The sequence below is a fragment of the Oreochromis aureus genome, linkage group 15, assembly GCF_013358895.1.
Source record: "Oreochromis aureus strain Israel breed Guangdong linkage group 15, ZZ_aureus, whole genome shotgun sequence".
NCBI classification, from domain to species: Eukaryota; Metazoa; Chordata; class Actinopteri; order Cichliformes; family Cichlidae; genus Oreochromis; species Oreochromis aureus.
This window is the reverse complement of record NC_052956.1, coordinates 21,745,383-21,758,908: the sequence shown is the minus strand read 5'-3', so window position 1 is coordinate 21,758,908 and position 13,526 is coordinate 21,745,383. Positions and strand designations below refer to the sequence as shown.

Sequence of the window (13,526 nt, the reverse complement as noted above, 5' to 3'; positions counted from 1 at the left end):
GATAAGATGGGATGAATAAATAGTTTATGAAGTTGAACCCTTACAAAAAAAACAAGTAAATAAGCAATCAATAAGCAATTCAGTATTATCCAGACTAGCTGACTTTGGGGGTTACTTATATATTTACATTCATCCATATGCTAAAATTTCTGTGCTTATTCTTGACAGAGAGAATTCTGCTGAGAGCATGTTTGACATTTCCTGCTGTAGAGTTTCCCCCCTATAGGCCACCGTGCGGTGTAATTCACTGTGACAGTAAATCATCTCACCACTGTGGGACGTCAACTGACTCAAAGACATTTATACTATGGAAGACAAACAGCAGTGAGTTAAGGCAGCAGGCTGTCACTGCAGGAAGGCTCAACCCTGCCAATCATAAATTAATTATTAGTGAGTTATAAATGGTCTGACAGTTACAGGGTGCATTTAAAAATGAACTCACTCTTCTGTTAATTCCCATATAGCAGGAAATAAAAACTTTTTATGACCCTTTTTTAGCTTATAAAGCACTGTTAGTGTTATGAGCGTGCTACTATAAAATCAGTATGCACAAATGCATTTTTATTTAATGTGTGGACGCTGCCATTCTGGCAGGTTTTCTTTTTTATGAAGTATTAAAACAAGGTTAAACAGGTTAACTAGTAAAAAAATAATGTATACTGTATAATACTGTATAATAGATTGCATATAGAACGTAATGAAACATAATGAACATAATGAAACTTGCAAGTAACATTTTATTTTTTCATTTTAGCATTTTGAGTTATTTACAAAAACACACTGTTTATGTTACAGACATAGAAACATATGGTGTTTTCCTGGATCTACATGTATCCAATAAAGTATTTTTAACTCTGTGTGAACAAAATAGTAAACATAGAAATTAGAGGACTCCTGGAAATCAAACCTGAGGTGAAGACTGAACTGAAGTTTTTATTGCAGATTTTATTCATACTCACAATTTGCCTCATAGCATGAGACAAAAGAACGGATAGATTGTTGCATCAGACCTTACACAAGTAGGTCGGAATATTTTAACATCAACATAAACCGTTACAGTTAATATTTCACTGCACTTCACGGTTGACACTCTAAAGCTTTCAGCACAGTTGGCGACACAGTTATGCTAATCACCTCCTGTTCTTTGTTCTTGTAGGTCTCAGTCGGTGGTGGAACCGGGAGTCCTGAAGCGACCAGACAAAGTCAAGAGCGAAGAAGACAACATGCAGCCGCTGCTTTCGCTGGACTAAATCGTGCAGTAACAGCTCAAAAGCATACTCGAATCAATATTTACACACACAAATACACTGACTTACTGTGCACAAGCAACACGCGCCCTGAAAAACACCTTCCTCCAGGAAATGCTGCTGCTGCTGTTGGATTCACGTTTTTCTCCAAGTCATGGAAAAGCAAGCAGCAAGAGATGAGAAGGACGTTTCCTCAGACTTAAGGGCATCCTAAGAGCTACTGATGGTGTTCTATATATTTATTTATTTAGTTATTTGTCAAGTGCCAATTCCAGAAACTGTAAATTAACGTCTTTAAACAATCCAGTATGGAGCAGGGAAGAGACGCTCAAGAGAGTGAGTTGTGAAAGTATAGTGTTTACTACACTTGTACAGCATATAGATGATAAAGAATATGGAAAACTGAACATGAAACTTCAAAGAGGGCTTGGGGCCAGATCTCTTGAGCTACAGTTTTTCCTTTTTTTGTACAGTAATTTGAGGAAAAATGCCCCATATGGGCAAGAAGCACGGCTCAGGATCAGCAGCAGTGATGGCGATCAGCTTGTTTAACCTCCTGGACCCAAACTGGCAAACAGGCAGTGGGTTTACTGGGAGTTTACTGGGGGTTTACTGGGGGTTTGGCATCTTTCCTGTGAAAACAATGTCCGAACTCTTGGTTCTCACTCCAGTTATCTCTTGGAAAAGCAAACCCCCCTTTACGGTAAGAGTTGGCTCTATGTATCATTTGTTTTTTTTGTTTTCTTTTTCCTTTTAGTCATTCTCTCGCTTGTTTCTGACCCATATGTCACAGAGCACAGCACTGTCTTCTGCCGTTAGGGATAACACAAAGCTGCTGTCTTTTATTTTTAACATAGACTCACATAATTACATATTTGTTTGGCAGACCAAAGATATATTTTCTGAATTTAGATGGACAAATAAATGAGGCAAAGTTTTGTAGAAGCAGGGAAAGGCCAAGTGTATTATCCTCTCCTGTGACTTTGTGACACATCTGTTGGATGTAATGGCAGTAACAAGCTTCTGAAAACATATTTCCGTCATTTTAACAGGGTATGCATATTATTATTATAAGATATTTAGAGATTAAAGCATCACATTGGTATGTTTTGCATGTTTTTTTGGGGAAATCACATTTACGTTATACGTTATTGTTGACCGATTATTTTCTCCTATATACAAAGGCAGACTTTTTCCTTTTTTAAATTATCCCATTCACAGTTTTTAAATCCATTTGAACTTATTATTAGTATTTTATAAGGCATTTAAAAATCAGCTATTTGTAGTCTGAAACCCTATAATTACCAGATTAATCTGAAGAATTAAAATGTCCACATCACTGTTTGATGAGAAAATGATTCCATTACCACTGTCAGGTAGTGCAAATTTGATCCTTTTTGTGTTAAGTGTTTGGTTTGCAGCATCTTTAAGGATACTCTTTGAAGCTTAAGAGTGCTGTTAGAACGTCCTGACAGCACCTGAATGCACCAAGACATTTTCAATGAGGTAATTGGTTAACTTCAATAATTTAACAATTCAGCTGATAATGACACGTAGTGATTAACAATTTATTAAATCCAAGATTAAAGTTAATTGTATTGTTAGAATGGCTGCAGTTATTTTCTGTACAGGGCAGTTAAAAGGCTTGTATTAAGTCCTATTTCAGGCTATCTGTCACTGAAGTGGTAACAGAGAGTGCACTTGACATTTTAAAAGGATATTAAGGCAAACAAGTGGGCAGATTTTGTTTGTTAATGACTAAAGTCTAAATCATCCCTATAAACAGATATCTGTATAATAATATTCATGAAACTATTCCTTGTTTCCAATGGATAATCATATTTGAGTTTGTATGCAGCCAGGTAAAAAGTCTGTCAAGCAATCAACTGCAGTCTGATGATGATTTCTCTATTATTAGATGTCTTATTTCAAACATAATATCTTTTTTCAGCTATCCCAACTAACCAGGTTAGTCCAAGACTGAGTTCAGCAGTCTAGCTCATAGGTTCACCAACTGTAGTCAAAGTAATACCAGCTGTCTGTTGCATTTGAACCCTTTAACGTCCTGAAGCTCTGTCCAGCAAAAGAAACAAATTCCCCCATTTGAGGTTCTGCTTGTTTTACTTTTGCTTCTTTCACTTTGTTTATTCCATCCTTTGTTTTTTTAGGTGAAGAAGGCTAACTATAGATACCAGGAAATAACGATAACATAGTGCACTCAAAATGATGATTTTTGAAGTGATCCTCCTAAAAAGAATCAGTTTAAACGCTGACGATGTCATTATTATATGTATGTTTACTCGAGTTAAGAGAAAAGAGTAACTTTCAAGTGCAACATTTTATACTAAATTATAAGATTAATTACTTTAGCAGTCAGAAAATTGTCCTGTAGTATTTAAACTGACACAGTTTTTTTATTTCCTGCACTTATCGTGTTTTAAGTTATGTGGACTTTCTCCATATACATGAATGTAGTCATGAAGCAGTTTGACATACTTTAGTTTAGGTTCTTCCACATCAACTATTCACCACGAGCACACGAAGTGCAAAGGTGTGACAACCAAATGTTAAGAAGGTGGAGAGCACAGCGGGAAGGAAATACGCGCCTCTGACGGGCAGAGCAGCAGAGTGAGGCTGGCAAACAGACAGCCGAGCAGATCACAGAATAAAGGCCGGCAGGCAGAGAGTGTGAGGTGGCCCGCTGCAACGAGAGCAGACAGCTGGAATGTTAAACTATCACACCAGCGCACACGACATGTCAGCCCCGCTTACCGCAGCTCAGAGGCTCTACAGGCTGTACCCTGTGCAAAGTCGAGTCAGACTTGTTCTTAATGGTTTCTCCTTCGGCTCAGTGTGATCTGTGTGCTTCCACTGAGGTTTAACATCAAACACAGAGAGATAATAATCTGGCAGTGTGATGGCGATACTGTGTTTTTACTGAATATGTGATCAGCCTGATCCTCTAAGAGCAGACAGTGGCTACAGAAACAGTGTGAATAGGCTGTCATGACACCTAGTATTGTATGATTAAGTCCATTGTAGGGTCTGATTAAATTTTTATTATAAATTCAACCTTTGCTGCACCTACTGCTCGAATTTTGTGTTCAAGGAGTAAATTATTTATTTTCAGAAAGAGGCACATTATATAGAGTTGAGACCAAACCTAGATTTCCACAAAGTATCTGTACAAGAATTTTGTCATTTGTACAATTACTCATTATAACAAAATCCATAAAATATACAATTGGTTCAATATTTTTTCTAATGCAACTAAAGTGCTGTGGAGCCTATTTGGAACCAACCCCATTAGTCATCATATGCTAAATGTGTTCAATATTTTATTATATAACTGACCTTGGATCTGTTGTTAATAATCCACTTATACTGCTGCCAATACATAGTCATCCTAGTACGTCAAACGTTGTCTTTTTGTCTGTGCTATTGCACAAATACCTAAAAGCTGCCCTCTGACGTTGGTGTCTTGACACATGGGCTGTGGCAGAATGAGACACGAACAGACAGTGGTCCTGCTTTTGCAGAGCAGCAGATAGACAGTGGTTGAGTGACTCACCCAGGAGACCGCTGTCCACATTTTATTTTGCCTCATTGGACTCACTTTTTACGTTAATAGGCTGGTTAGGTTTGGGCATCTCAAACTCCTTTTTTAGTCCAGTTGGTTAGGACAATATTGTGATTTGGTTTTAAATATGCCGTTTGCAACAGTAATCCTGGACATGTAGGTAATCCATATAAATCTGATGAAAAGAGGTATTTTAGAAGCATCCTACATAACCACTTGGGTGTGACAGACCTGTCTCAGTAGCTGTTGTATTATGGCACAGATGGCAATGAACACCGTGTGCGTAACTGTGAGACTTCAGCTGCTTTCTCAAAATGGCAATATTTGATGCCCAAGGAAGTAGAAAGGAGTATCTCTCCTGACATCCCATAAAACCGACATCAGTATTTCCTCTTTTGTAGATGGAGACAGAGTACAAGTTAATCTACAAACCAGTCTGCATAATAAAGGCAAAATTCTGGGGCTTGTGCTGTCTGAATTTTAGACTATTTTCACTGTAATAACATATAATGTGTTTGATTATGTTTTAGCTTTATGGTCACACAAGATAAACAACTTAAATGAGTATGTTTAGTTGTGTGATATGATTGTCTTAGTTTGTCACCAAGTAAAACTACTAAGAAAACCACAAACAGTGCAAAGCTTCTAGAAAACTGGCTGATGTGATTGTTTTAGCATTAGTATTTGGTTTCATTATAATGCTGATATCTGTAGAAAGAAGACCGGATCTTTGATTTCCTTTAATAGTTCGCTTGTAGTCCGAGTTCTACTAACCAATCATGTTGAAGCATGTTAAAGGCTTGTGCTGGACAGTGGAGAACAAACACATACTCGTAACTACAAGCTCTAAACCAAAGGCTATAATTTGTCATTAATTCAGGTTGTTACTGGCTTTTTAAAATTCATATTTAACTGTGTTTTTAAAAAGCACATGGAACAGTCAGATATTGACCAGTGTCCCCAAAGGCTGTCTTCAGGTGATAGTCGATAGATTCCCAGATTGATTGTGATGTACCTTTTGCAGCCACAGTTCTTAGTTCAAATGCCCCTGTGTTCTCTTTCCTGAGAAACAAACATTGTTGTCAATATATTTCTCCCATTTTAAATATGATTATGGGATAAATACAGCAAAAGACAAAGGTCATCATCATTTATTTCTCATGTATTGCAAAATTTGAAGGCTGGCATACCTGCTAATTTGTCTTTTTAAGCTATAACTGACCAATCACTGTTCAGGGGATGGATTTATTAGAAGATCAGTTCTCTATAAAACCCAGTTTACTCATTCAGCTACAACTAAGATTTTTTGCAACCGCTGCTTTCTGGGTTTTTTTGTTTCCTTTGTTTACTCAAACTTCTCAAAAGTCAAGTTCAATCTAGACATTTTTATTAACAACAGCTAAAAAAAAACATTTTAAAAAATGATCATAATCATCTCTTCAACATTGAGCTCTATTAAAAGGAAACTGCTTTTGATACACTACAATGATTGCATCATTAAAAGTCATTTTAGGGGAAGAAACATAATATGTGTTATTTGAACTCCTTTTGTGAAGGCAGCACTCTTTCTTTACAGGATTTCAGTGCCAAAGGTCCCCGTGACTTCTCGATGCTTATGACTGTGACAAAAAGGGTAATAGGGATGAAAATTATAGAAGATTGCACTGGCATCATTATGTGAACCTGCACACTGTCGTATTTCCTTCAGAAAACTCCAGATATGCTATCAGCCTTAATCACAAAATGGCGCTGAAGCAGTAAAGAGGCAGCGCAGAATCAGACATGTGAGATGAAAAGGATTAGGTAAACGCTGCCTACCACAACTTCTGACTGACAGCCATGCTTCTGTGATTACTTTCTCCAAATTCACCTGCAGACTAATTGCAAATACAAATTTAAAAGCATTTTTCATTCATGTGAGATTTATTTGCAGTCAACCCAGGTTAAGCCTAAATGTTTTGCAGCAATCTTTGAAAACATCAAAGCATCAAAGATTGGGGAAAAAATGTGATCCACTTAAATAAGATGCTTTGTGTTACAGACCACAAGTCACAGGGGAGGGTTACCACATACCTGCTTGCCTGTTTAATCATCCTTTTCATTAACATTTTAAGACAGCAACTTCATTCATCAATGACATCTTTTGATGTTTCTGATGAGTTGTTCAGACGTTGGTTAAGATTAATACATAAGGCTTGGTCCATGTACTATTTTATGCAGCTAATAATAATTCTGACAGTGGAAGGCCTCACTGTACTTTGTTGTTGCATGTTGATTTGTTTGGCTTGTTCAATACAAACACACACTTTCACACAGTTAATTACTAGCAATGTAATCACATCAACTCCTGCAGTTTTTCATCTTTAACGGGAATATAATGGTGTGTAAGTGCCATTGTAGCTACACACACTAAACAGTAAATCAGAGGATGGGGTTAATATTCAACTTAATAACTCCAAGAGTCTCCGAGACTAAATGGTTATCCTGCAAGCAACAAATCACAAAACTATGGATGGTGCGCCATTATTAATTCATTTACTGGTTTATTTTAGTCTTTCTCACAAATTTACAGCTTTAATCTGGTTTACTTGCCTGCGTGGGTTCATCCTTAGGTATAGAGTTCAGCTAACTTTCCGTGGGAATCACAGCAGCATTTCACAAATATGTATTGTTTGTTGTCAGTGCTGGAATTAGTGCACTACTAATGAGGTAAAAGTCTAGATTTATTATCGGTATCAGTGCAGATGTCAAAAAACAAAACTGAACTGTATTTTCAGTCATGGTCACAATAGTTATTTGAGTAGACCAACTTCTGGCACTCATGAGGATTTTTCCATTTTAAGAAAGAGCATTTTGCAAGTTTAAAATTATCAGTCACACTCCAAACAACAAAGTCTAATCACCTTTTGTTCACACTACAATAGAAAGCTGTTGCCATCAAGTGTTTTAGTTGCTGGTTTTGTTCACTAGATGTTGTGGATATATTTTTCACAGTTGTAAAACTCATGCAGTAGAACAGCAAGAGCCAGTACAATCTGAATAAGAGATTCAGGAGGAAATGTAAAGATTACTACCATAAACAGGGACACACGCACACACACACACACATGGTCACTCACACAGCCACTGTAGATGCTTCCAGTTGTTAGGATAAAAAGTTTACATGAACTAAACATCTGTATACTGCTTGAATATAGCTAAACTGTATCTCACTCAGAGTGTCCTGCAGGTTCACTGATTATTTTTAAAGTTAATGTTGGTATCAGAGGTTGTTTTGTTCAGTTGTAAATCTAAATAGAATGAAATGAGACACAGTGTTTTATTACAGATATACTTTATTGGGTGATGCTTTGTGCTTTACCACACATGCAAGACTTTTTCTTTTCCCTTGTCAGTATTTTATTAAAATTGCTATCTATCTTGTTTATTACACAGATTGTTGTATGAAGTGTATACAGAAGTATGAGTTTAAGATCTGTTCTTATTTAAGAAATTCAGCATTTTGAATGTTATTTCTGTGTTATTGTTATGTCATTCCTGCTGATTCTTGGATCAAAGTATTGCTTGGCACATTCAGACACCAGCTATAACAGATGTAACAGTATATCAGTATATCAACCCGGAAGCATTCATGGAGGTCCTCAAATGTTTGTAATTTTATCTGTCATTTTAATAAATCTGAAGTAAGCTTAAAAAAGAATAATGCAAAAGCCAAATGCTGCTATTCTCCAATGCATTTATCATTTCATGACACGCAAAAAAGAGAGACATGAATGGGACATCTGTGAATTCATTTCTAGTCTTCTTTTTTAACTACAGATGAGCCCAAATCTGCAACATGAGTTCATTTGTTCTTCATTTAATTTTGAGTAGCTTAACTAATCATAATTAATGCCGTATTTGCGCACCACTGAGCATGGAACGAGCTCTGCAGGACTTGCAGATGTATCTGCAGTTTTCAAGTGACTTTGCAGCTTGAAGCAGGGTGAATCACAGCTCAGATTGCAGCGCTTTATCAGCTCTTTGACACCTGAAGTTTTCTTTTCTTTTAGAAATTACGATTGCTTTCTTTACAGAACAAACACAATGATAATTTATAGCCAGCACCAGTTTGAAAAAAATTCACGCCAAACAAAATCCTGCTTTTGTTTATAGTAGCTATAAGTGTCACATTTATTTCTGTCCTATCACCAAAGTAAATAAAAAAAGATAAAATTTCACTTCAGTCAGAGTGTGACTGAAATCACCATCCAGGGACCATTAAAGGGAAGTACATCTTAAGGGCTAATGCGCTGATAAATCCCAGCAATAAGTTTTTGCTTGGTGTAAAGTTAACAGCTCTTTTCAGCCAAAAAAGCCACACAGAAAACAGGCACCTGCAAAACTAGTGTTGACTTCTGTAAATGATTTAGTTTCTGTAGTTTTCATCCACAGTATAATATTCTGGAACAATGCAGATATTAGGGGCAGATTTAGTTTAGTTGGCTGTTGCAAATTCTCCATTCATGCACAACAAAAGCAAAAGGGGAAAATAAGATTGAAATGGGACATTTGTGATTATCTACCCCTGCACGCAGATCTAACAGGCTTTTGTCTTTTGTATTTTTCCACCTGCTTCATGTACTTTATCTTTTATTTAACAGGTTTGTTTATATTGCAGCGTAATTTTATTTTAACAAAGCAATTCCAGTCTTTAGGAATGCACTTTTTGATCATCCTCAACTAAAAACCAGATTTGCATTGGAGAAAAGCAGCAAGAAAGCAAACAGATCAACATTTGACATGTTGATGTGCGTGCTCTTTAACATTCTTTTACAGATGAAAATACAAATTTGAAAATGTTCCTTTTGAAAGCTGGACCACACTTTGTGACCTTACTGCATTCAGCTATCACTTTCCTATGAATACAGTAATCATCCAATGTTGACCTCCATGATGGCTCCCTGTGTGATTAGAAGCATATTTGATATGAAAATACAAAGCTTCCATACTTTGAGTGGCATTTCTCAAATTTAGGACAAAGTATGTAAAACAATAAAAATGCAAATCATGCCTGTTTGGCAGGTAGTAGAAGACAGGACATTGCCATCACTCATAGAAATGGTTTCGGTGTACTATTGGGCTTCATTTGGTTCAGACATTTGAGTCTAAATGGCTTGAAAAATGTGTCTAGTTTCAGTGATGTACATTAAATGTTCTCTGCTTTGTGTGCCTCTCTGTTTGACAGGCATCGTAAGCCACGTTGATTAACATAACTTTTCCAAGATAACGGATGTGTAAAACTGGCAGAAGTCGCAGCACGTGTACTGTATAGATTGGGTTAATTAAATATCCACATGAAGAGTTTTGTTCCAAAGTGAAGAGATAAAAATCACATTATCTCTGCATATAGCATCATAACGTCTAGTGTGGAAAAAGTTAAACAAAATCAGTCAATCTTTAACAGATGTAATAATCAAGTTTCAAGATGAAATTCCTATTTTTTGAAAAGAAACTCTCCATCACGAGCTTCGTCAGTGTGCTGTAGACTTTGTAATGATTTATGGACCAGCAATGTTTATTCCCCACTGACTTTGACTAATGTTTGAGTTCTGCCAAAGCCACTTCTTCCATTAGAAATCCAATGTATTGTTTCTTATATTTAAGTATTTGTGCATTGAAGAATTCAACATTGAATGACATTTTTTTAAATGACTGATAATTGAAAATGAATGCATACCTTTCAATTGATTTGATTTTCCTACCACTGTTATTTGATTGTATAGTTACAGTAGGAGCTGTAGGGAGACCAAACTACAAATGAATTGTGAAGTTATTATGGGAAGCCAGTATATTATAGGAGCAAAAAGCTGTTCAGTTAGCAGGTGTTAAATGTATTAATGTCCTCAAAGACAATTTGCTGAAATGTAAAATGATCAAAATAAACATGGACACACGCAGATCGTCTCCCTGGTCACTTTTCTGTTGTTTCTGTCTTTTTAAGTTTGACCTCTAAGAATATCACAGCATTTGAGCAGATGTCGCTGTCCTTGTTGAAGCTACAGAAAATCAGTAATCAAGATCAATTTCCTCTGAGTGAGTCTGAGGACAAAGAGGCCACACTTTCAAAAGAAGTGTCCTCACTAAAGTAAAACGATACTTCAAAAGACTTTCCTTTAAGTCCTGTGCTCCTTTAAGTCGATATGAGCACAGTACAGCTTACCCATTCTTCTGCTCTGGCACCATGTATTGCCAGCTGGTCTGTTACCGGCCTCAAACATATCTGTGGCAGATTCGTACTGGATCCCCGCCCGCTCTTTGGCTGTTATGAGATCCCCTTTTAATGCCATAACACCCCTAAGCGGCATTTGTGAAAACCAGTTGTAATGCTTTGTTTATCCACACCAAGGAAAGCAGTGATAACGGAAGGTCATGTATTTACTGCCATGACTTGCTGTATCTATTTCAGTTTGCCCATGAAATGTTATGCTATATTTTTCAAAACATTGCTTCATGCTTGTTTTTTCCACTTTTCACACTGGACAGGTAACCTATTATTATTGCAGCTGTTCACACCAACCATATAAGTTTTTGAAGACAAATTTGCGACATGTATTGCGATTTTTTGCATGTGAATAAACAGATCTGACCAGTCAGACTGTAATTAGCTCAAAATGTACACCAGTACTGAGTATACAATGATATGGAAATAGTAAAATAATACTATTTTACCTGTTAATAGACTCTGAATTTTTTTTTTCTGCCTCCCTAGAAGTTGTCCCAATTCTGCCAACAAGCGCTCAAACTACCCCACTGACATCCTAAAAATAGAAGTGGGTAGATCAATCCAAATATCGATAGTATCGATACCAATCCTGGTATTGGTATTGGATCAGTTCTAGCGTGATGGGATGGATACTTTTTTCTGTCCTCTAAGTTTGTTATGTGACCCACTAATGTGTGTTAGATAAATGTTTTTTTGGAGATGAAAATATATTCTTTTTTGTGTTGACTGTCACATTTATTTTATTTATAGCCTACATTTAACCCTTGTAAGCCCACAGGAGTGCTCACGATTCCATTTGCATCATTATCTTTAAATCCTGATAGAACTGCAACAGAATAAGCTAGAGCAATCATTTTTTGCTTATGAAAATGGAGAAATTTTACTTGCATATCGTGAATTCAACTTGTCTCAGGTCACAGTGTCCTTCCACTAATGGCTTTTACAAAAATGATGTAAAAAGCGCACCCAACAACAAAAACATTATCCAGAAACACACTTTGCCAATCTGATCAGCTGTTCATAGGACTTCCTCCATTGGAATAAAGTTCATCATTCTGTCAGCAGGAACTATCCGCCATTATCTGTGGAAACAGGAAGTGAAGTCATTTTTCATGGGAAATGCAGTTGTTGGCCTTCAAAGGTCCATTAGTGGTATCGGAAGTCATGTTTGATTTTGTGCCTTTCTGTTTAGTTCATAGGACACTTAGTGGTTTGATTGCACTGTTGGAAATAGTTCGCAAGAGTGTTCAAAAACAATTTTCAATTTCTCTGTTTATTGCACTTTTTAGCAATTTATGTCTGTCAGTGGCTAGGTCTGTGACCCAGCAGGTTGAGTTTATTTTGTATTTTTGATTCCTTATGTTATATTGGAAATAAGTTCCAGTGCTATTATTTAGTTAGGATTTAGTTGTGGTTAGTCTAGTTTAGGTTTCATCCATTTCCCCGTGTTTGAGTCTTTTATGTGTGTCTTGTCTGCGTGTTTCATGTTATCAAGCTTGCGTTTCATGTCTACGTCTCTCCATGTTTCCAGTCTTATTTTGAAGAGTCTAGTGTTTGCATGTTCAGTGTGTTTTGTTTTACTTCCTCTCGTGGCGTCATGTTCATTTTTGTCAGCTGTGTCTCCCCAGGTGTTTCCACTTCCCTCACTACCCTCTGTCTCTTACTCTTGTTTATCCGGTCGTCTTTTTGTGTTCGTGTTGAGCCACGTCAAGTCTCAGAGTTCCATCTACTGTTCAGGTTCATATTTGGTTTATTTCATAGTTTCATTGTAGCATGTTCCTGTTCAGTTTCATGCTCTAGGTTCTTGTCATGGTTTCCATTCTTAGCCATAGTTGTTTCAGTTTAGTTTCGCCCTTGTTTCACCTCACCTTGCTTTTCAGTTTTTTTCATCAGCCTAAATAAACAGCTCGCTTTTTGTTAAACCTTAGTTTTCACTTTTCCATGTCTGCTTTTGGGTCTCCACCTCAAAAACACAGCCTGCTCAGCCGTGACATTACTATTGACTTAATGCATACATAGCAACATAAAATGCTCGAAAAATGGCACTACGGCATGTAAAAATGTAAAGGTAAGCTCTGGCAGACTCTATGGTATGCTTAGAAGTTGACCCAAAGTCCTTTACAGACAGGCCTTTCCTGTTTGTTTTTTTAAGCTTTATTTTCATTGCTTAATAAATGTATGAAGTTTTTACATTTTTTTTTAAATTCTCAGAATGTATTTTTTTTTATTCCTGTTTTGATTTTAGTATCATTCCAGTATTTTAATTATTAGCTCTTGTATTTTAGTTCTGGTTACGGTTTAATAATTATGGAGTTTTTGATGCCTGTTTAGGTGATTTACTCATCCAGTCCTGGGCTTGAATTGGGTTTGTCTCTGTTTCTGTTGTCAGTTTATTTCTCATGTGTTCAGTTCCTCAGTGTTTCTTCTACAGTCT

General features: G+C 36.6%; 1 protein-coding gene across 1 annotated transcript in view; it reads left to right on the top strand.

Annotated features, from left to right (window-relative positions):
- clvs2 (clavesin 2) overlaps positions 1-1,559 on the top strand; it is a 67,408-nt gene extending 65,849 nt beyond the window's left edge. The window contains exon 5 of the mRNA XM_039599419.1: positions 1,157-1,559. Within this exon, the coding sequence (XP_039455353.1) occupies positions 1,157-1,250 (94 nt within the window). The 3' untranslated portion in view covers positions 1,251-1,559. The remainder of the gene's footprint in view (positions 1-1,156) is intronic.
- Positions 1,560-13,526: the final 11,967 nt, after the last annotated feature.